Genomic DNA, 20,353 nt, shown 5'->3' with positions numbered 1-20,353 from the left:
ACGACAGCAACCACTATGTAATGTCAGCGTCTGAAACAGCAGTACATTTTTATATTTATTGTCCCGTCACATCTGATGTCCGATCAAAGACGTCACCCGACAGCAGCTGAAATTATGACGCCAACCGGGGCCGACTCCATACTATACAATGCTAACTCGCAAACTAGAGAGCTAGCGACCTAAACGGTAGCCTTCAAGTTATTTCCTTTCAACTTAAATAGCCAAAAACTTACCACTTCCACACGGATAGGGAGGATAACTATTAACAGTTATTTAACCTTTAACATGAACATGAATCAAACGTAATCATTTTTTCTGGGTACATGATACCATACAGCATCCATATCAAACTAACATTAAACTTTCATATCAAGGCGGGGGCCTCAAACTAGTGTCCTGCGCGCCACATTTGGCCCGCGGGCCGTGTGTTTGAGACACATGCTAACTCGCAAACTAGAGAGCTAGCGACCTAAACGGTAGCCTTCAAGTTATTTCCTTTCAACTTAAATAGCCAAAAACTTACCACTTCCACACGGATAGGGAGGATAACTATTAACTGTTATTTCACCTTTAACATGAACATTAATCAAACGTAATATTTTTTCTGGGTACATGATACAATACAGCGTCCATATCAAACTTGCGCGGGGCCGCACTAACATTAAACTTTCAAACTAGTGTCCGCGTGTTTGAGACCCTTGCTCTTGAGGGTTTTACCATTGAAGAAGAAGCTGTAGAAGCTGCACTTAGAGCTTAACTTTCATGTCTTTTCCACGCAAAAACGGGTTCCTGTGCCTGCGTCTGCCGCTGAGAATGCAGGGAAAGTGCTCATCTATCATTCAGAAGGTAGCTTGCCAAATTCTAAGCCGTAGCATCATTCTGTCCAGGGCGTCATTATTATTATTATTATTATTATTACTAGTACTACTGCTACTACTACTATTACTAAACTGACAACACTTATATTACATATCCACTCTGGTAATATCAAGTGTCGCAATTGGCATTGAAACCCAATGGAAAGGAAAGTGAAATTTATTGACTTGTACTGTGTTGTTTTACTGGGCCATTACTGGGCCAAAGGCATTTCATTGCACACACACACACACACACACGCACACACACGCAAATCCCTCTTCAAGATCTCCCTCAGAGTCAAACCCCATAACCTCCAATGGGCGTCAGCAAGGTGCCCTCCTTCCCCCACCTCCCTTTTTCCCCTCCCTCTTTCTCCCCCTCGCTTTCCTACTCTTGTCAGTGTGTCCACTACACAGATAAAGGACCGCTTGCGTCCGAGCATCAACTGCAGCTCAACTCAACTCGTCTTTATTTCATTTTTAAAACGCCGTCATCCCTTTTTCGGATTTTATTTATTTGCCTTTGAACAAAGCCGAGATCAGGATAGGCGCTCTGGGAAAGACGCAAAGTGATCCCACTCAGGTGTGGTGTGTTCAGGTGAAGCTGATGGCACCAAAGACGCGCTCCTGACGTACCTCAAAACGCGCAACATGGATCCCAACGTTGGATAACAACTGCTTTTCTACTCTTTCATCCCACCACGTTGTACCTCATAAGCGTATTCTTAATTACAAGCATTTTGTGTTGGTAGAAGGAAAAAAAAAATAATGTTGGCTTTGGACGGGATTCTAAGAGCAAGGCCGGACCGCATTCAGAGTTGTGGATCCCGAGGACTTACATCCAAGTCGCGTCAGAACCCTTGTGCCGGATCAAGGATTTACTGTGTGTGTGTTTTGTTGCTGTTGCTGGTCACCCCAAGAGTGGATTCATCATGGTGGTGAGTCTCCATCCGTCACTCAAACTGGTCTGGTTTACCCTGAAATGATGTATCGGAGGAATGATTCTTAGATAAGCAGATGGTAGAGTTACTAAGTACTATGATTAGAGTCGTTAATTGTATGAGGTAATTACAGCTAAGATAAATGAGGTTGGAAAAAGATAATAAGATATATTGTGTTTGCATAGCGTTGTCTTGGTGTCACTTTGTTGGTCTGCCATAATATTAGAGCAGTAAACTTAATTTATGTGGGTGATGTTCATGTTGAGCTGGAACTGGAATTGAAGTAGTTATTAATTTGCACAAAAACCCACACATGCATATCCACGCATATTTAAAACACAATTAAACACAATAAAAAACAGAGTTTCACCAAGTGAAAATCTGTCCGTGTTGGTGCGGTATACAGTAGAGCTGATATTAAAAAAAAAATCACAATAAGCTTGTTCACACCCATATTTCCAAAAATATAGGTGGTCATTATAGTGTCGTATAGCTGACTCGCAAGGGACTGATTCCCACTCAGCGACTGTAGGTGTCTAAGGTGTACTTTTTTTTGGACCAGGGTTGTTTCTTTGTTTGTTTGTCTTTTTTTCCGAGCAAAAAAAAAACAACAAAATAAAAAAAAAATACAAATGAGATACACACAAATCAGCACAATCAAAACCACAACAAAAAAGAAATAATATATAACACATTGAAAGCTCGAAATGGAGTGGTAAGCTTAAAAAATAAAATAAAATAAAATAAAATAAAATAAAATAAAATAAAATAAAATAAAATAAAATAAAATAAAATTAAATTAAATTAAATTAAATTAAATTAAATTAAATTAAATTAAATCCTACCCCAATATCTATAGGGTAATTCAATGGAAACCAAAAGCAGCTTTTATTTTTTCCCCCCTTTCTTCCTAGTGATACCTCACCATTTATTAATATTTATACATGTGAAGGGATTTCTAATACCAGCCATAGTAATACAAATACTTCAATGATACACAGCGAATACCAGCAATGACAAAATGAACACCACCAAGATAAGGAACCTAGATTTGTTGTGTAATGTTGTGATTGTAATGTATTGCATGTAAGTCTATAATTGTACAGTATATGATGGGCATCATAACTTATGAATCAATTATTTTTTTGTATACGGCTTTTGCTGGGTATGTGGTAATCGATATTTAATTTGTCATGTCTTAAAGAAATTGAGGTAATATTGATTGCACTGCCTGGCTGTAACCAGCAGAGGCACTGTTGAGTCAGTCTAAACCAGAAAAAGATGATGTCAGTTACGGGTGATTTTGTGGGCGAATCAGGCAACCGTGAATTGCGCAAGATAACATCGCAGCCAATGAAAAAAACGTCTCCACGACGTAGCACATAAGCTTCCTGTTTTAGGCGCATGGATGCTGATTTACAACCCAATAAATGAAGGATGAGTTGCTGCTTGGTTTGTCCTTCCCTTTGATGAGCACTTCTTCCTTTACCCTAATCCCTCTCATGGAGGGGGGGGGGGAACCACATAGTCTCCATCCTTTCTCTCGTAAAACATGGCCACACAGCCACAGACTTCTCGATGACCCGCAGAGGCGCTGGCAGCACTCATACACACCCACACAATTATCACCTTCAGATGTTACGGCGGAAACGTCATGTTTCATGTCTGTTTTATTAAGGCAGTGAGAAAAATTGTACGTAACGTGTGGGAGTGAAAAGACAAGGTTATTCAAGGTCTTTTCCTCTGATTTGTGACGGCAATATTTCGAGTGTTGGAACATTTAAACACTCATCCAGGTGCAGAGAGGTTAAGTGCTTATTTATTTGCAGAGCCACCCTCAGCTCCTATTCAAATACAGTAAACCTCGGATATATCGGACTCGGATATATCGGAAATTCGCTCACAACGGACGGATAAAAAAGAACCAATTTTTCTGTAATGCATTTCCAATAAAAATTCATTGCATATATCGGATTTTTTATAACGGATTTCGCCTATTTCGGACAAAATCTCCAGTCCCGTTCCAATGCATTTCCATGAAATTTCCCTCGCATATATCGGATTTGCCGCATCGTGGCGCTCCGATTCGCCGAATCGTGACAGGCCGCTATACGACGTCATTTGCAGCGTTGCCTGCGCGTCCAGGTACATTGGAAACATAGTCAAGGAAGTGCCTTTTTATAACGGATAAAATCCCATTTACGCATATACCGGATATAAATCCCATATATGCGTAAAACGGACATTTTCCGGTATACGCATATAACGGATTTCGCTTATATCGGACAAAACCAGTGGGAACAATTGAATCCGATATATCCGAGGTTTACTGTACTTTCAACTGTTAAGGACACTTTGTCACCTACTCGCAATCAACGATTTTGTACTTTTTTTTAAAAAAAATAAGGTACATTGGTGCACTGGGTGCCCGCGTGATTTGTGACAACATCCCAGCATTGGTGAACAAGCAGCGGCAACTCTGTCAGCGCCACCCAGACATCATGCAGGCCATCGGCGAGGGCACCAAGGAGTGGATCAGAGAGTGCCAGCACCAGTTCAGACATCATCGCTGGAACTGCAGCACGCTGGAACGGGATCATTCTGTGTTTGGGCGGGTCTTGCTGAGAAGTAAGTTAAGTTTACTTCACTTTATGTACTTTCAAACAAAGCTTCGGAATTTTCTCGGGAAACAGCATAGTATCCATATTACGCAACTTTCATATTATGCTCTGCTTAGTGAATGAATGAATTTGACCGCCAAGATGGAGGATTAGTATATAACCAAGTTAATAGTCACTAGATGATATGTTATGCTAACAATAACGGCTATGATTACATTCGGTGCTTTACTAAAAATATCCGGTCCATCCATCCATTTTTTATGCCGCTTATCCTGGAACCTATCCCAGCTGACTTTGATGAGAGGCGGGGTCCACCCGGACTGGTGGATTGGCCAATCACAGGGCACATATAGACAAACAACCATTCACACTCACATTCATACCTATGGACAATTTGGACAATTTCGCTAATTAACTTAGCATTTTTTTGGAATGTGGGAGGAAACCGGAATACCCGGAGAAAACCCACGCATGCACAAGGAGAACATGCAAACAGAGACGGACGAGGGTGGAATCGAACTCGGTGAGGCCTGCGCGCTAACCACTTGTCCCCCATGCAGCTGTGATTTTTTAAGCCTTATATATTTATATTTAGTCCTACCAAAATACATTTTTAATTTGAGTCTGGACAAGGGTGGAATCGAACTGGGGTCTCCTAGCTGTGAGTCCTGCGTGCTAACCACTTGTTCCCCGTGCAGCTGTATGTGATTCTTTAAGCCTTATACATTAATAGTCCCACCAAAATACATTTTTAATTTGAGTCTGGACAAGGGTGGAATCGAACTGGGGTCTCCTAGCTGTGAGGCCTGTGTGCTAACCACTTGTCCCCCGTGCAGCTGTACGTGAATCTTTAAGCCTTATACATTGATAGTCCTACCAAAATACATTTTTAATTTGAGTCTGGACGAGGGTGGAATCGAACTGGGGTCTCCTAGCTGTGAGGCCTGCGTGCTAACCACTTGCCCCCCGTGCAGCTGTACGTGAATCTTTAAGCCTTATACATTGATAGTCCCACCAAAATACATTTTTAATTTGAGTCTGGACAAGGGTGGAATCGAACTGGGGTCTCCTAGCTGTGAGTCCTGTGTGCTAACCACTTGTTCCCCGTGCAGCTGTATGTGATTCTTTAAGCCTTATACATTAATAGTCCCACCAAAATACATTTTTAATTTGAGTCTGGACGAGGGTGGAATCGAACTCGGGTCTCCTAGCTGTGAGGCCTGCGTGCTAACCACTTGTCCCCCGTGCAGCTGTCTGTGATTCTTTAAGCCTTATACATTGATAGTCCTACCAAAATACATTTTTAATTTGAGTCTGAATTCAAAGAAAATTCCAAGAGTCTGGAAATAGTCCTTTGTGCTTCCTCTTCTTCTTTTTTTGTGCTTCCTCTTCTAAAAGTTGGTGATCCTTCAGAGGTGAATAACGATAGACCAAATCGCCAATTAACCTAGCATGTCTTTGGAATGTGTGAGGAAACTGGAGTACCTGGAAAAACACAGGGAGAACATGCAAATAGAGATGCCTAAACCGAGATTCGAACACGGGTCTTCATGATCTCCTGACTGTGTGGCCAACATGCAAAGCACTGTGCGTGCCACATTTGGTCATTGGCTCTTGTGTTAGATCCCGAATAAGCGCCATGAACAGGAAATGAATGATACTGTCTAACGTGTCTTCTATTTGGTTGCGTTTCAGGCAGCCGTGAAGCAGCGTTCGTCTACGCCATCTCCTCCGCCGGGGTGGTGTACGCGCTTACTCGCGCCTGCAGCCAAGGGGAGCTGAAGATGTGTAACTGTGACCCGCACAAGCGAGGACGACACAAGGATGAGCGAGGAGAATTTGACTGGGGAGGATGTAGTGACAATATCAACTACGGGATCAGGTTCGCCAAAGCCTTCATAGACGCCAAAGAGAGGACGGTACGAGATGCACGGGCGCTCATGAACCTGCACAATAACCGCTGCGGCAGAACGGTGAGTGTGTGACTGCGGTGACCTTACAATGAAATCCACGTAGCACATATTTAAGACCAGCCATTACGTTGTATTATTCAGGACTACATACTACATATTCATAGTCCCATAGACCGACTGAACACTAGGGATCAGTTACGATAATGCATCCAGATATTGGTGGCTTCGTTGGGCTGTGCTGACACCGGACTGTTATCAGGTATATGGAGGCTGATTGCCACGGGATCATTCTGCTGAGGAGAAGCGCGATACGTACCGACGTTGGCGCTGGAGGTCTCTATCTAGTGACTGGTTCGCTAGCTGTTAGCTACTGGCCATTTGAGGCCGTGGCTACATTTGGCTGCCTGTACTAACTCAGGAGAGGTGACCGTGACTTGAATCTTATTCGCCTAACTACGACATCAGATATCGTAAAATCTGCCTGCGATTCATTCATTCGTTCATTTTCTACCGCTTATTTTCACGTGGGTCGCAGGGAAGCTGGAGCCTATCCCAACTGTCTTCGGGTGAGAGGTGGGGTACAACGCAGAATGGTGGCCAGCCAATCACAGGGCACATATAGACAAACAACCATTCACACTCACATTCATACCTATGGACAATTTGGAGTGGCTAATTAACCTAGCATGTTTTTGGAACGTGGGAGGAAACCAGAGTATCCGAAGAAAACCCACGCATGCACGGGGAGAAAATGCAAACACAGATAGCCGAGGGTGGAATCGAACTCGGGTCACCTAGCTGTGAGGCCTGCGCGCTAACCACTCATCCACCGTGCAGCTGTCTGTGATTCTTTAAGCCTTATACATTGATAGTTCCACCAAAATACATTTTTAATTTGAGTCTGATCACCACCTGAAAAGGTGAATAATTCAAATTCAAATAATTAAATATTTTTAAAAATAATTAATAAATAATAAATAATATTTTTTTGAATAATTAAAAGTATTTTTAGATGCTAATGACGTGGCAAACATGACACGCTGTGTCAAACTGACTGATTCCTCTTCATGTTTTCAAAAAAATTCATAGAGGAGTACCTCAAGGTTCAATGTTGGGACCAATTTCATTTACTATTTATGTCAGTAACTTATACTACATCTCTTCTCGGATTAGTGCCATCCTACTCTGTTCTCTGCTTCAGAAATCAAGGAACTCCCAAGTCCCACAGTCTTCCAACAATTTACCATTTAAAGATGCCCAGAACTGAATTTGGAAAAATTTGAAATTTAATTAAAAATTTTATGTGTTTAGGCAGTCAAGCGTTTCATGAAGCTGGAGTGCAAATGTCACGGTGTGAGCGGTTCATGCACACTACGGACATGCTGGATGGCCATGTCGGACTTCAGGAAGACCGGCGACTACCTGAGGAGGAAATACAATGGAGCCATTGAGGTGACAATGAACCAAGACGGCACAGGCTTCACCGTCGCGAATAAAGCCTTCCGCAAAGCCACCAAAAACGACCTGGTCTACTTTGAGAACTCGCCGGATTACTGTCTTCAGGACAAGTCGGCAGGTAAACTGAAGCGCCCCTTGCTGATAGATGAGCCCCCTGTGTGTTATGTGTGTATGTTAATGTGTTTGTGTCAGTGTGGGTGTCAATCATGACGGTCAGATAACACAGTCTGTGTCAGTGGAAGCTAATATCCTTATAGCCTTGGGGACGTGGGCATTCTGTGACCACCTGACCTCTGTTAAGTGTTTTAGAACACAAACACACACCTACACACACACTCCAGGATGTGAAATGTGTTGCTCAACCATCACCTAATGAACTTAATTATGATGGCCTCTGATTGGATTAAATACTAAAGCAATTTTTAGGGATCGATATCACTGCACTTTTTTGATCGGCTTCATCTCCATCACTCCATCCATCCTCCCCTTCTTTGTGGGAGTGGAATTCACCGCCTGGGGACAACAAGCAGCTTATTTAAAAAGTCTCTCTCGCTCTCTGGGTGTCTGAACTAAGCATAGCTGGAGGGCAAAATGGACCTTAGAGTACGAGAGCCTGTCTGTTACGCTCCGCTGTCCATTTAGCCGTCACACACACAGTGTGGCTTCAAAGGGAGCGGTGGCTTGGGAAAGGCGGTGTAAGTATAGGCTCCTCTACCAACAGCACATAGCTCTGGATGAGTCTCTGTTGTTCTATGGCCAGCTTGTTGTGATAGGTGGCAGTTCAAACATGGAGCATCTCAGTCATAGAGCGGCAGTAATCTGGACCAGAATGACATTCACAAATATATATATATATATATACAGTGGTATGAAGTATGGCCACCCATGGTCATTTTCAAGATTTTCCTTTAGAAATTTTGCAATCGGCCATTTCAGTGAAATATATCATATAGCAGACCAACGCAGTGATAAATGAAGTTTATAGGATTAACAGAAAATGTGCAATAATTTTCTTGGATGCAGAGATGAGGACCCAATTGCATTTAAAAATGTAATTACTGGAGATGCAACGCAGCAGCACAACGCACTAGCATGTCCAAACTAAAAACGACAATGACCCAACAAGCTAAAAGAGAATTAAATAGACATCACAGAAAATAGGAAACGATAATTGAAAGCAACGGAAAACAGAACAGAGCAACAGAGGAAGTGACTACAAAATAAGGGCATGAAAAGAGGAAAACTAAGAGCTGAGAACATTCACAATTTTTTTAAAATTTATTTCTTTTATTCAAAATTTTGTCTGGCTGCCATCATTAATTTCGATGGGTTTAATCTGTAAATAAAAAAACAAACAATTGAGTACCATTTAATTGTAAACTGAAAACACTCAACAACTCATTTGGAGTATTTGTCTTATTCCATGAAGTCATCATAAAACAGGCGTGCTACGTACGTAAGAATTTTGTTAATTTTCAGTTAGCAGTAACCTGCAGTGAGTGGCCGCAACATTAGGTACGCGGCAGCACAAGAGCGGCATCAAGCATCCTGCGTGCTAAAATATTCCACCCCTCTCGATACGTCGCAGTATGCACCTTGCAATCTTAAACTTGTTTTTCACAAGACCGCGGGCACGATCGTGCATCAGTCGCTGACTGACGGTGTTTTGTTTTTTGCCGTCTGTTTTCTTCGGCTGGTTTGACTGGTGACATAAAGTCAGTTGGAAAACTGCTTGTAGTACTGAACGCGGTTGAGATTATTTCCCCGTTTGCCATGTTTGTATGAATCCCCGACTTCACACAGCTCATAAAAAATAATCAAGGATCACTTACATGCCGAGCGCTGTGCAGACACTCAACAACTCAATTGGGGTATTTGTCTTATTCTATGAAGTCATCATAAAACAGGCGTGCTACGTAAAAAACTATTTTGTTTTTTTAAATTTTCAGTTAGCAGTAAACTGCAGTGAGTGGCCGCAACATTAGGTACGCAGCAGCACAACAGCGGCATCAAGCATCCTTGCATGTGTGGCTTGACATAAGCGTGCTAAAATATAACACCCCTCTCGATACGTCGCAGTATACACCTTGCAATCTTAAACTTGTTTAATAATGATTCACAAAACCGCGGGCACGATCGTGCATCAGTCACAGTCATCAGTGTTTTGTTTTTTGCTGTCTGCTTGCTTCGGTTGGTTTAACTGGTGATATAAAGTCAGTTGGAAAACTGCTTGTAGTACTGAGTAGTCGTAGTAGTAGTACGCGGTTGAGATTATTTCCCTGTTTACTATGTTTGTATGAAACCCAACTTCACACAGCTCATTAAAAATAATGAAGGATCACTTACACACATACACAGTACACATATAAGTTGAATAATAAACAATACTTATAGTAACTTCTGATTGATCCATGCCAATTTCAGACTTAAAATCATCTAGATTTAAGCCTCGCCCGTTTCAGGTAAAACCACACCCACTTCAGTTTTATGCCCCGCCCTGCCAACAGATAGTGGTGTACTCATCCCTACTTGTACCTGACTATTTTTTTCTACCTAATTATTCCAAACTATACAGGTTCCTTTGGCACTGCCGGGCGGGTCTGCAACAAGACATCACGCAGCACAGATGGATGCGAGGTCATGTGCTGTGGGCGGGGCTACGACACCACCAGAGTCAAACAAGTCAACAAGTGCGAGTGCAAATTCAAATGGTGCTGCGCCGTGGAGTGCAAGGACTGTGAGGAGGATGTGGATATACACACGTGCAAGGCTCCCAAACGAGCTGAATGGTTGGACAAGACCTGAGATCACGCCCCCTTCCCGAGACGGAACCCCAACCCTTCCCCCTTTGCAGGCCATCCTGTGGAAAAATGGCATTCTGGGAAAGTGTGTCTGAAAGCACTCTGCATCTTTGCCATCCCTTGCCCCCGTCTGGGTTCATCCTTGCATGGCTTATGTACCTGTTTGTGTCAAAGTGTTAGAATCCCGTGTCCGCCAGTATTGGTAAATGCCCATTAGTAGTGTGAACTACTGGGACCAGAGGATGAACAGTGGAAGAGTTGAATCTTGAGGCTGAGATGGATCGGATTCAATGTTTCAAGTCATTTGGAATTTTTTTTTTTGTAGCGTGTCGTTCTGGGTTCGAAATGGTTTGCTGATTTCATAATACTTTAAAGACTTTAAATGAGCCCTCAAACCAGTATTATAACAACATCCTGCAGTATACTCACATACAATAGGTTCCTTTGTTTTTATGGGAGGGGAAGGACATTTTTACACAGAAAGAAATGTTGGTTGTAGACTTGCTGCACTTTGACCAGCGGACACCGAAACATAAAGATGTCAAAACCAAATCCTTGAAGATGAAGGAAAACATGGAGATGGACGCTAGTTGACGTATAAACGGACAGATAAGTCATTGGAACTTTGGGTTGCGACTGTAACAAAAATTGGAAAGCTTTTTAAATGATTTATTTAAATATTATGATTTGTCGACAAGAGGAGCGTGCTCTTGTTCCAGTGGCATTGCAGAGAAGAAGAAGCGAGAAGATACACACAGTAACCAAAAGTCAGATTTCACTTATTTGTTCTTGAGCTTGCTTGTATAACATTGTGTACTATATTGCCTTATCCAAACAGATGTTCATATGAAATATATGGTTAGAATGACATCGGAATCTTGTGTTTTTCATTTGTACAAACAAATGTAACATCTAAGAAAGATGCAGAGACTTTGCAGACCTGTGGTTTTCAGAGTGCGAAGCGAGAAAAGACAGCAGGGGATGTGGTGGGGGGAGCTTGAAAAAAAAATAACAAAACACATACTCTTAAAAAACTTCAATCTCGGTATGTTAAATGCTAAATGAATGTATTTTTAATTGGATACAGTCTGGGTCAAAACCAAGACTTTAAATACAAAAACTAAGCAATTTCATGTTTTGCAATTTGTCCCGTTATTCTACCAAAATGAACGCAACTGTGATCTTAAAGGGATAGTTTGGATTTTTTGACATTAAGTTGTATCATAAGTCCCACTTTGTGTCCTGAGCTCTGAGTTCTGGTTGGATTTCGGTGCGTCTCAAAAGCACAAAAGCATAATACATTTGTATCACACAAAAAAAAATCGAAAAAAATCAGACCTTACAAATCGCTTGTTGAAAGAATTTGATACAACGGCAGAGAAAATAATGAATAATAAATAAATAATGAATAAATAATAAATAATGAGGTCTGATTTTTTTCCAGTAGGCATTTTTGTGATGCAAATAATAATAATAATAATAAATTTTATTTGTATAGTGCTTTTGAAAAAAAAACTCAAAGACACTTTACAGAAGAATAGAGTTGAATAAAAGCAAGTAAACAGAGTAAAAGATACATTAAAATACAACATTCATTTGTTAATACACAGTTAAAACATGACTAAAAGCGGGGCGGGGCACAGCAGTCAGGTATAAAAAGTTACACATTAAAAACAGATTTAAAATGTTTGATGCTTTTGAAGGCATATTGTTTTGAGAAGCCAAACTCTTTACTTAACTGTCCCCAGCAACGAGCTGCAACTACTTTCCTCAGCACCCAAATCCCACCAAAATCTCAAAAACCTGGTGTCATCTGGGGTTTATAACTCCGAAATATTGTATTTTATGATCTGATTCGGTTTTTGGGTCTTGTTTATGTCCGTAAGGAATAATACAACAATGCATCTCAATAACAAAGGCTGATTCTGGGTGTCGTAACAGTCCAATGGAGGGAAGTGTTTGATTAAAGGCCCTACCTAAACCCCCGCTGGCCTCATTCCATCCCTCGCTATGTGACATTCCAGGTGGGTTCCAGTCTAATGACAAGATGGTCATAATTACCAGGGGTTGTTGATAGCTACCGATTGGACGTGGTCGTGCTACAGAGACCCCAGTGTGGGCTTCTGCGAGGGTTACATTTAATCAAAGACTTCTTGGCCAGCTTATCAAAGTGAATACTTTCCAGTAATCTTCCCTGTTTCGGCCTAGTTGCTTTCCCAGACCAAAAGTCCAACACATGCCCGTTTATAGTACACTATTATGAGGCGAACACAAAGACTGGACAAGGAATCTCCTTTAGATTGAGGCTAATATAAATATATGAAAATTTAACAGTTTTTATTTGTTTTATTTTAGTGTTACAGAGTCCACCTAAAGATGAAAAAAAGGCTTGCGTAATAGCAAAGTGACCATGAAACGCATTTTTAACTGATAGCAGTGAAAGGATTTGCAGCCAATGTAGAGAGGATGTTGTAGTTTTGGGTCGTTTTCAGTGGATTGTGGGTCTTTCCCTCATACAATGTATTTTTAATACGGAAGTTCTTGGGAGCTCGAGGGAGTGTGACCAATCACAACGGAGCGGGCCTAACTGGAGGCGGATATGGGATGGAGTAAATTAAAAGGACCATTTGGGTAGGAAGCAGGAAGTCCATGGAAAATACTACATCAGAAAGAGGTGCAGAATCTGGAAGGTCTAGAAAGCCTTCTGTGGGGGGGAAGCTGCTTTATACGAGTCCACTACTCAATACAAAGCGCCAAACATTAGCATAATAGGCTGGATTGTTATGCTAATGTACGCCGTGCAGTGTGAAGCAAGTCGAGTACTTCATGTTTTGCTTGATTTTTATCTTTATGTATTCTTCTATAAAGAAAAACCTTAAAATGTATTATGGAAAGCAGGAAGTGAACAAATGTAACAGTTACTGATTGTAAAAGTACCAGATGGAGGGGTAGGATTTAATAAGCTTTGCTTCTTCCTACTCCTTTTGGACATGTGGAACTGGGAACTGATTATGGGATGCACTCAATTGGAATCTGATGCATGTTCAAATGAAATAAAACCATTACCATTACCATTACCATAAATACAAACAACAGTATGATCTGCGCTCTCAAAAGAACTACTGATTGTAGTTCCCTGAAGTCAGAACAGAGTTCGGTAAGACAGTATTCAAGTACACCGCTCCTTTTGCATGGAACAATTTGCAAGGTTGCCAAGCTGGAGAGCCAGGACCATTGAAACGCACTGCTTGGAAGACACTGGAGAAAGAGTCCTCGACTAAGAGTCCTAACCCAGGACAAGGTTGTCCATACATGCAGCAAAAACCCAGAGGAGTAACCCAGGATCTCCCAGTCCGTGCAGTCCGTCAGTTTAAGAAGGGTAGGATATAATCAGGTGCAGGTGCACCCAGTAGTCCCTGCTCCCGCTGGGGGGAGTCCTGTTGGAAACTTTACACAGATTGTGTACAACACAACTGCCGTCATGTATTTCTACTTTCTTTTAAAGGTTCTATTGCTGGAATTGCAAAAACGCTGATGCGCAGTCAAATATTGGTGCTGAACTGTACCCAGTTCAGTTTGTCTTAGAAGACAAGTTCAGTTCATACTCAACAACTAGATGCAACCGCGTTCATGTGACTAGACAGAACAGTTCTAAACGTCTTCTAAGGCAGTCCAGCTGCAATCGATTCACTGTCCCGAGAATACACTCACAGGCATGTTTCTGCGGCGTACACAGCGTGGGCTGTGATGCGACGAGGTTTGTATACATACGTCACTGTGTGAGTGTGTTTATCTCTCTCCTTGTGTGGGAATTTGCAGACACACCTCGCAAGGTACAAACAACAGTGACCTGGAAAAATAGTCAAAATTCCACCAACATACCAAAGAATCGGGGGGTTTAGGTGACAACATGCACAAACACACACACACACACAAAGGAGAGACAACGGTGTGGGAAACAGGAGGTCAGGGTCAAATTGTGTAGACCTCACAGACGTAGATACCAGTGAGTGAAACCAGCTGACACGCACGGATTCTGACAGGAACGGTGATACCATGGCTACCTGAGTGACGTGGATGGATTGCTTTGGCCATCTCGGTAAGCAACATCCGTAACTCAGCACATCCTTGTGGCTGTATATATATCACTATGTTGACAGTTACTATGGTAACCATTATGTCATTGGATGGTCATATCACCTTGTACTTCGGTACAGGACAAAAAATTACAAAATTTAAAAATTCAAAAAAAAAAAAAAACTTTAAACAGTATTATGGAAAGCAGGAAGTGAACAAATGTAACAGTTACTGATTGTAAAAGTACCAGATGGACGGGTAGGATTTAATTAAATATAAATATATATAATATATAAATATAATATTATATTATATTATATATAATATATATATATATATATAATATATATATATATATATATATATATATATATATATATATATATAAAATATATATATATATATATAATATAATATATAATATAATATATAAAATATATATATATAATATATAAATATAAATAAAAATATAATATAAATAATATTTGTTTAAACAATTGCAATTATCACAATTATGTTATCTTTTTTAATTAAAAATAAATTATATTCCTTTAATGTATTCAAATGATACTCTTTGAATAATATTTTTTTCCACAATAGAAAAGAAAAAAAAGCATTATCTTGTTAAAATCCTCAAAATGACATCTACACCTTCTCCCTCATTAAAAGAAGAAAGAACAAACAACAACAACAACAACCACAAAGATCATTATTTTGTCTCATATTACATTTGTGGGAAGTTATTACATTTACAGATTTTCACTTTCCCACATATGTATTAATTTTCATATTCAGTAATTCAGTAATATTCAGAAATTCAGTATTACGTTTGCAGTAGGCAAATTTTATTACGTTTGTGGGAAATGTATTACATTTGCGGTATTATTACATTCAAAGCTGCAGATTTGTATTACGTTTGTGGTTTATTACGTTTGTGGGCAGTTATTACGTTTAGGGGGTGTAACACGGCCTAAAAGAATAACAGGAAGTACAGCGCAAAATGCTTGCAAAAAGCCACTGCTGGGAACCAAAAAAAATACTCACAATACAAACAAGTAAGACCAGAAAGTAGTGAAGAAATAACGTTTAACGAGGAGCGGCTAGCCGAGGAGGAGCAGGTAACAATCTGGCAACGAGTGAACCCAACAGCACGGCTTCAAAAAAGGCCAAGTGAGTAATTGCCAGCAGGTGTGTAACGGTAGCTCCTCCCATGCGGCTCAGCAAGACACGGTACGCTATGCACCGCTATAGTTTATCATTTTTGAAATTGTTTACATACCATTTTGGAAACTGGGCTGCTTGAAGGGTGACTTCCTGCTTCTGTCAAGTGCAGATGGATCTTTCTTATTGCCTTTTTTTTTTCCCACTTGTGAATCATTCTATTTTGTCCCTAAGTCTCGGAGATGGTTTAATTTATTTTCTTTTAAGACTTTTTGAATCGTTATTTATATTTTTACAACATATCCAAAGAGCATGCTCAGAGGAGTTCCTTGTTGGCGGATATACAGTATCAGCAAGACATTTGTGTTCTATAAGCACAGATTTTTACCTCGGAAACTGGAAAAGGACTTCATGAAACGCTCCCCGTGGCAAGATGTCCTCATTTACCTGCAAAAAAAATGGTGATACAACCTTAACGATACTGTGTCTGTCTGGAAAGACACTTATAATAGACTTGATGCACCCGAAATAAAACATAGTTTTTTGAATGTGACTTGTAGGAGCTATTTATTGGTGTGTTCCTAGGTTTTTGATATCTGTTGATTTATTTTTTGTTGTTGTTGTTTTGTTTGGATTCCTTGATAATATTTTCTTGTTAGTTATTTATTTATTTGTTTATCTATCATATTTTCTTGGGGTTAATTAGTAGTTGATTTGTGGGTTTGTTTCATTGGATGGCACCCTGGGCACCTGCAATATATTTAGGTAGGCGGTGCTCACAGGACCAGCATGCACCGGGGTGGGCCTATGGTTTTGTACCAGAGCAAGAGAGGCAATAGGAAAAGGCCCTTGTTCCTTTTTTATTCGTTTGCTTGCTTGGTAATAAAAGGAAAGAAGAAACGGAACAGGATTGTTTGGACTGACTCTTTTGCCTGCGTGAAACAAACCCATGGTGCATCAGTGGCCGTTTGACTATAGGTTACGTTTATTGTTTTGGAGAAGGACAAATAGCCACTACATGACTGTTTTTAACAAACCATGACGTCAGAAAAAAGCGACAGACGGAGAGAAAAACGGTGCCAAGTGTCAAGGTCAATGATACCCTGGTGCTCGGAGACGGAACCATATCTAACAGAAACAGAATAGCTACTTGCAGCTAGCTATCCAAGTGCCACTGTCTTTTACATCACAAAACTGATAAAAATATCGGATTGATCATGTGGGAGCAGTGGATGTCAGAAGCAACAGTCAGAAACCTTTAAAAAAAATAATAAATTTGAGAAACTTGACAAAGTGGCAATACCAACATTCATCAGTGGAACTCTTCCAAATATCGAGAGGAGAATGGAAAAACTCACCCGGCTGCTTCAGCGGAACACACGACTATCCAAAGCAGAGGATGGCACTTCATTGAGAATTTCAATCTCTTCTGGAAACGAGTGGATCTGTTTCAAGGAAACAGTCCACACCTGAACAGAGATGGAGTGAGATGATTGACGGATAACCTCCTCCAAAGCTCCGAGGCACTACAACGGACCTGGACCGGATCCCCACCAAGAGAATCAGAATCAGAAGCTCAGCAAGACACAGCAGACAACACAGTACGCTACAACTCAATACAGTAAACCTCGGATATATCGGATTCAATTGTTCCCACTGGTTTTGTCCGATATAAGCGAAATCCGTTATATGCGTATACCGGAAAATGTCCGTTTTACGCATATATGGGATTTATATCCGGTATATGCGTAAATCGGATTTTATCTGTTATAAAAAGGCACTTCCTTGACTATGTTTCCAATGTACCTGGACGCGCAGGCAACGCTGCAAACGCTGCAAACGACGTCGTATAGCGGCCTGTCACGATTCGGCGAATCGGAGCGCCATGATGCGGCCATCCAATATATGCGAGGGAAATTTCATGGAAATGCATTGGAACGGGACTGGAGATTTTGTCCGAAATAGGCGAAATCCGTTATAAAAAATCCCATATATGCAATGAATTTTTATTGGAAATGCATTACAGAAAAATTGGTTCTTTTTTATCTGTCCGTTGTGAGCGAATTTCCGATATATCCGAGTCCGATATATCCGAGGTTTACTGTACAATACACTCATAAGTGAATTTTACTCATGTGTATACACCATTCATCATTGCACTAAAATTAATATATCTGCAATATGTCTGCAACACCTGTCTGCTCCTGTGCAATATTATGTGTATATGTTGGATATCTTGTATATATCTTGTATATATCTTGTTAAAATGTCTTTTAACAACCATTCCATTCCAGAATCAGAATCAGAAATGGTTTATTATACACATACTAGGAATTTGTTTTGGTGAAGTAGGTGCAGACACATCTATTAAAAAATGAAAATACAAAATATACAAAATAAACAGTATAAATATATGTACAAAGTCTGTTTTTTGTTTGTTATTCCGGAAGTGCAGTCTGATTGTTATTTCTAAGAGTCCAACCTCAGATTCAATCACAACTACTTATTAAGCCTTATTATAAGCAGCTTAATATAAAGCGTTACCGGAAGTGTTGCCCCTCCAAATCCTGTGGTACAGAATAAGGAAGACAATCCACGATGACTTGACGTATATTCACCCTCAGGATTTATTCTTCCTGTGAAAAAAATAACAACACTTCAGATATCATAAGATGATTACATCAACAATTACCAATTTATTTCCAGACACATTTCACATTTTTCAATTAGCCTGCTTTATGCTAATAACTGTACATTAAAGCTGGCTAGCATTAGCCGTTTCGCTTATGTTCAAATGCCTTATAACACATTTTGTAACAAACATTTAGCAGTCAGCTGTTTACTCTAGCAACTTTCTAAATTCTTTACAGCCGTTAAAATATAAATTATCTCTACTTTGTACTAACCTGTGGTACAGAATAAGGAAGACAATCCACGATGACTTGACGTATATTTACCTTCAGGATTTCTTCTTCCACTGTCGTTTTGTCACCTACTCTATACCACCATCGCTTGCTAGCACCCCCTAGTGGACGTTGCGGTATTACACCCAAACGCCAACAATGGAGATTTGGTTATTTTTGAAACAAACATGTAAAAAAAAATCATTTTTCTTTTACAACTGAATTTTATATGTATACTCTTAAATGCTCTAACCATATTTAAGCATTTTAAACATTTTTTTAAACCATATTACCTTATATTTTCTGTACCTTACAGAAGAAGCATTGTGATAAACTCCCTTAAATGAAATACTGTATATCTGACATAAAGTGACATTTATAGAATGAGATGAACTCCTCCCGATTATATACACTTTGTGACAATCGCAAGGCGATACTGGGAATACATTATGTCCTTAATATACACTACAGTCTATGAAAGGAGAATAAACGCAACTTCCACTCGTCATCATTTAGTGTTGTGAACAAGGCGTGCGAGTGTGTTGTTTTTTGTCTGACTCAATGAGTGAGTAGAGTTCGGTTCTAAGGCTATCTGCACCTCTCAGACACCCTATCTATCGCTGTCACTGTGCCTGCAAACATACACACACACAAGCGGCAATCACGTGGAGAAACCCGAATGTGGACATGTTGGACGTGTTAAGGTCAGACCCACGTAAGTATTGGATAAGGACTGAGTAAGAGTTAGCGGAAAAGCGCCGATTCATCACAAAATTTCAAACAAACAGAGCAGAAGACGTCTGCTGCTGTATTCAAACGGACTTATAGGATTTGTTAGTGTATACATTAGTGTATACATGTGTGCATGAGATTGTGGCCAGTGTGTGTGAGGATGCCAAAACAGTGACAGGCAGTTCCCGTGTGCTGATTCTCACTAAGTCTCTTGTATGCACTTTTCTCATTACACTTGTTTGCTGCATTCCTCCCTTTCTCGCTCTTTCAATAGCCTTTGGTAATGGTAATGGTAATGATAATGGTAATGGTAATGGTAATGGTAATGGTAATGGTAATTGTTTTATTTCATTTGAACATGCATCAGATTCCAATTGAGTGCATCCCATAATCAGTTCCCAGTTCCACATGTCCAAAAGGAGTAGGAAGAAGCAAAGCTTATTAAATCCTACCCCTCCATCTGGTACTTTTACAATCAGTAACTGTTACATTTGTTCACTTCCTGCTTTCCATAATACAGTTTAAGGTTTTTTTTTGTGTTTTTTTTATTATTATTTTTTATTATTTTATGAGGAAAAAGCGGTAGAAAATGAATGAATGAATGAATTTTTTTTATTTTTTTATTTTGGCATGGATCAGATTATAATTGAGTGCATTAAATAAGCAGTTCCCAGTTCCACATGTCCAAAAGGAGTAGAAAGAAGCAAAGCTTATTAAATCAGTAACTGTTACATTTGTTCACCTCCTGCTTTCCTAATAAAATTTCATTTTTTTTTTATTATTTTTTTTTAATTTTATTTTTTTTTATTTATTTTTATTTATTTTGGCATGGATCAGATTACAATTGAGTGCATTAAATAATCAGTTCCCAGTTCCACATATCCAAAAG

General features: G+C 40.0%; 1 protein-coding gene and 1 long non-coding RNA gene across 2 annotated transcripts; one reads left to right on the top strand and one right to left on the bottom strand.

The window, feature by feature from the left end:
- The first annotated feature begins 1,269 nt into the window (after positions 1–1,269).
- Positions 1,270–11,603, top strand: LOC131136649 (protein Wnt-2b-A-like). Its single transcript, XM_058083762.1, has 5 exons — positions 1,270–1,795; positions 4,206–4,426; positions 6,115–6,392; positions 7,644–7,908; positions 10,366–11,603. Exons 1-5 carry the CDS (start codon positions 1,626–1,628, stop codon positions 10,593–10,595), a joined length of 1,164 nt encoding a protein of 387 aa, XP_057939745.1. The 5' UTR covers positions 1,270–1,625; the 3' UTR covers positions 10,596–11,603.
- A 3,877-nt stretch (positions 11,604–15,480) lies between these two features.
- LOC131136669 (uncharacterized) lies at positions 15,481–18,787 on the bottom strand. The gene is made up of 4 exons (XR_009131776.1): positions 18,736–18,787; positions 18,374–18,465; positions 17,188–17,366; positions 15,481–16,276 (listed from the first exon to the last, which is right to left on the bottom strand). It is a non-coding gene; the product is annotated as an uncharacterized LOC131136669 (long non-coding RNA).
- Between the last annotated feature and the right edge of the window lie 1,566 nt (positions 18,788–20,353).

This window comes from Doryrhamphus excisus, chromosome 10 (assembly GCF_030265055.1).
Source record: "Doryrhamphus excisus isolate RoL2022-K1 chromosome 10, RoL_Dexc_1.0, whole genome shotgun sequence".
In the NCBI taxonomy this organism is placed as follows: Eukaryota; Metazoa; Chordata; class Actinopteri; order Syngnathiformes; family Syngnathidae; genus Doryrhamphus; species Doryrhamphus excisus.
The sequence above is the reverse complement of the archived record's forward strand: the minus strand, read 5'-3'. Positions and strand labels throughout refer to the sequence as shown.

Coding starts and splice junctions, on each gene's coding strand:
- LOC131136649 (XM_058083762.1), top strand. CDS start 1,626: ATGTTGGCTTTGGACGGGATTCTAAGAGCAAGGCCGGACCGCATTCAG. Junction 6,393..7,643: donor ATAACCGCTGCGGCAGAACG/GTGAGTGTGTGA, acceptor TTATGTGTTTAG/GCAGTCAAGCGTTTCATGAA. Junction 7,909..10,365: donor TCTTCAGGACAAGTCGGCAG/GTAAACTGAAGC, acceptor CAAACTATACAG/GTTCCTTTGGCACTGCCGGG.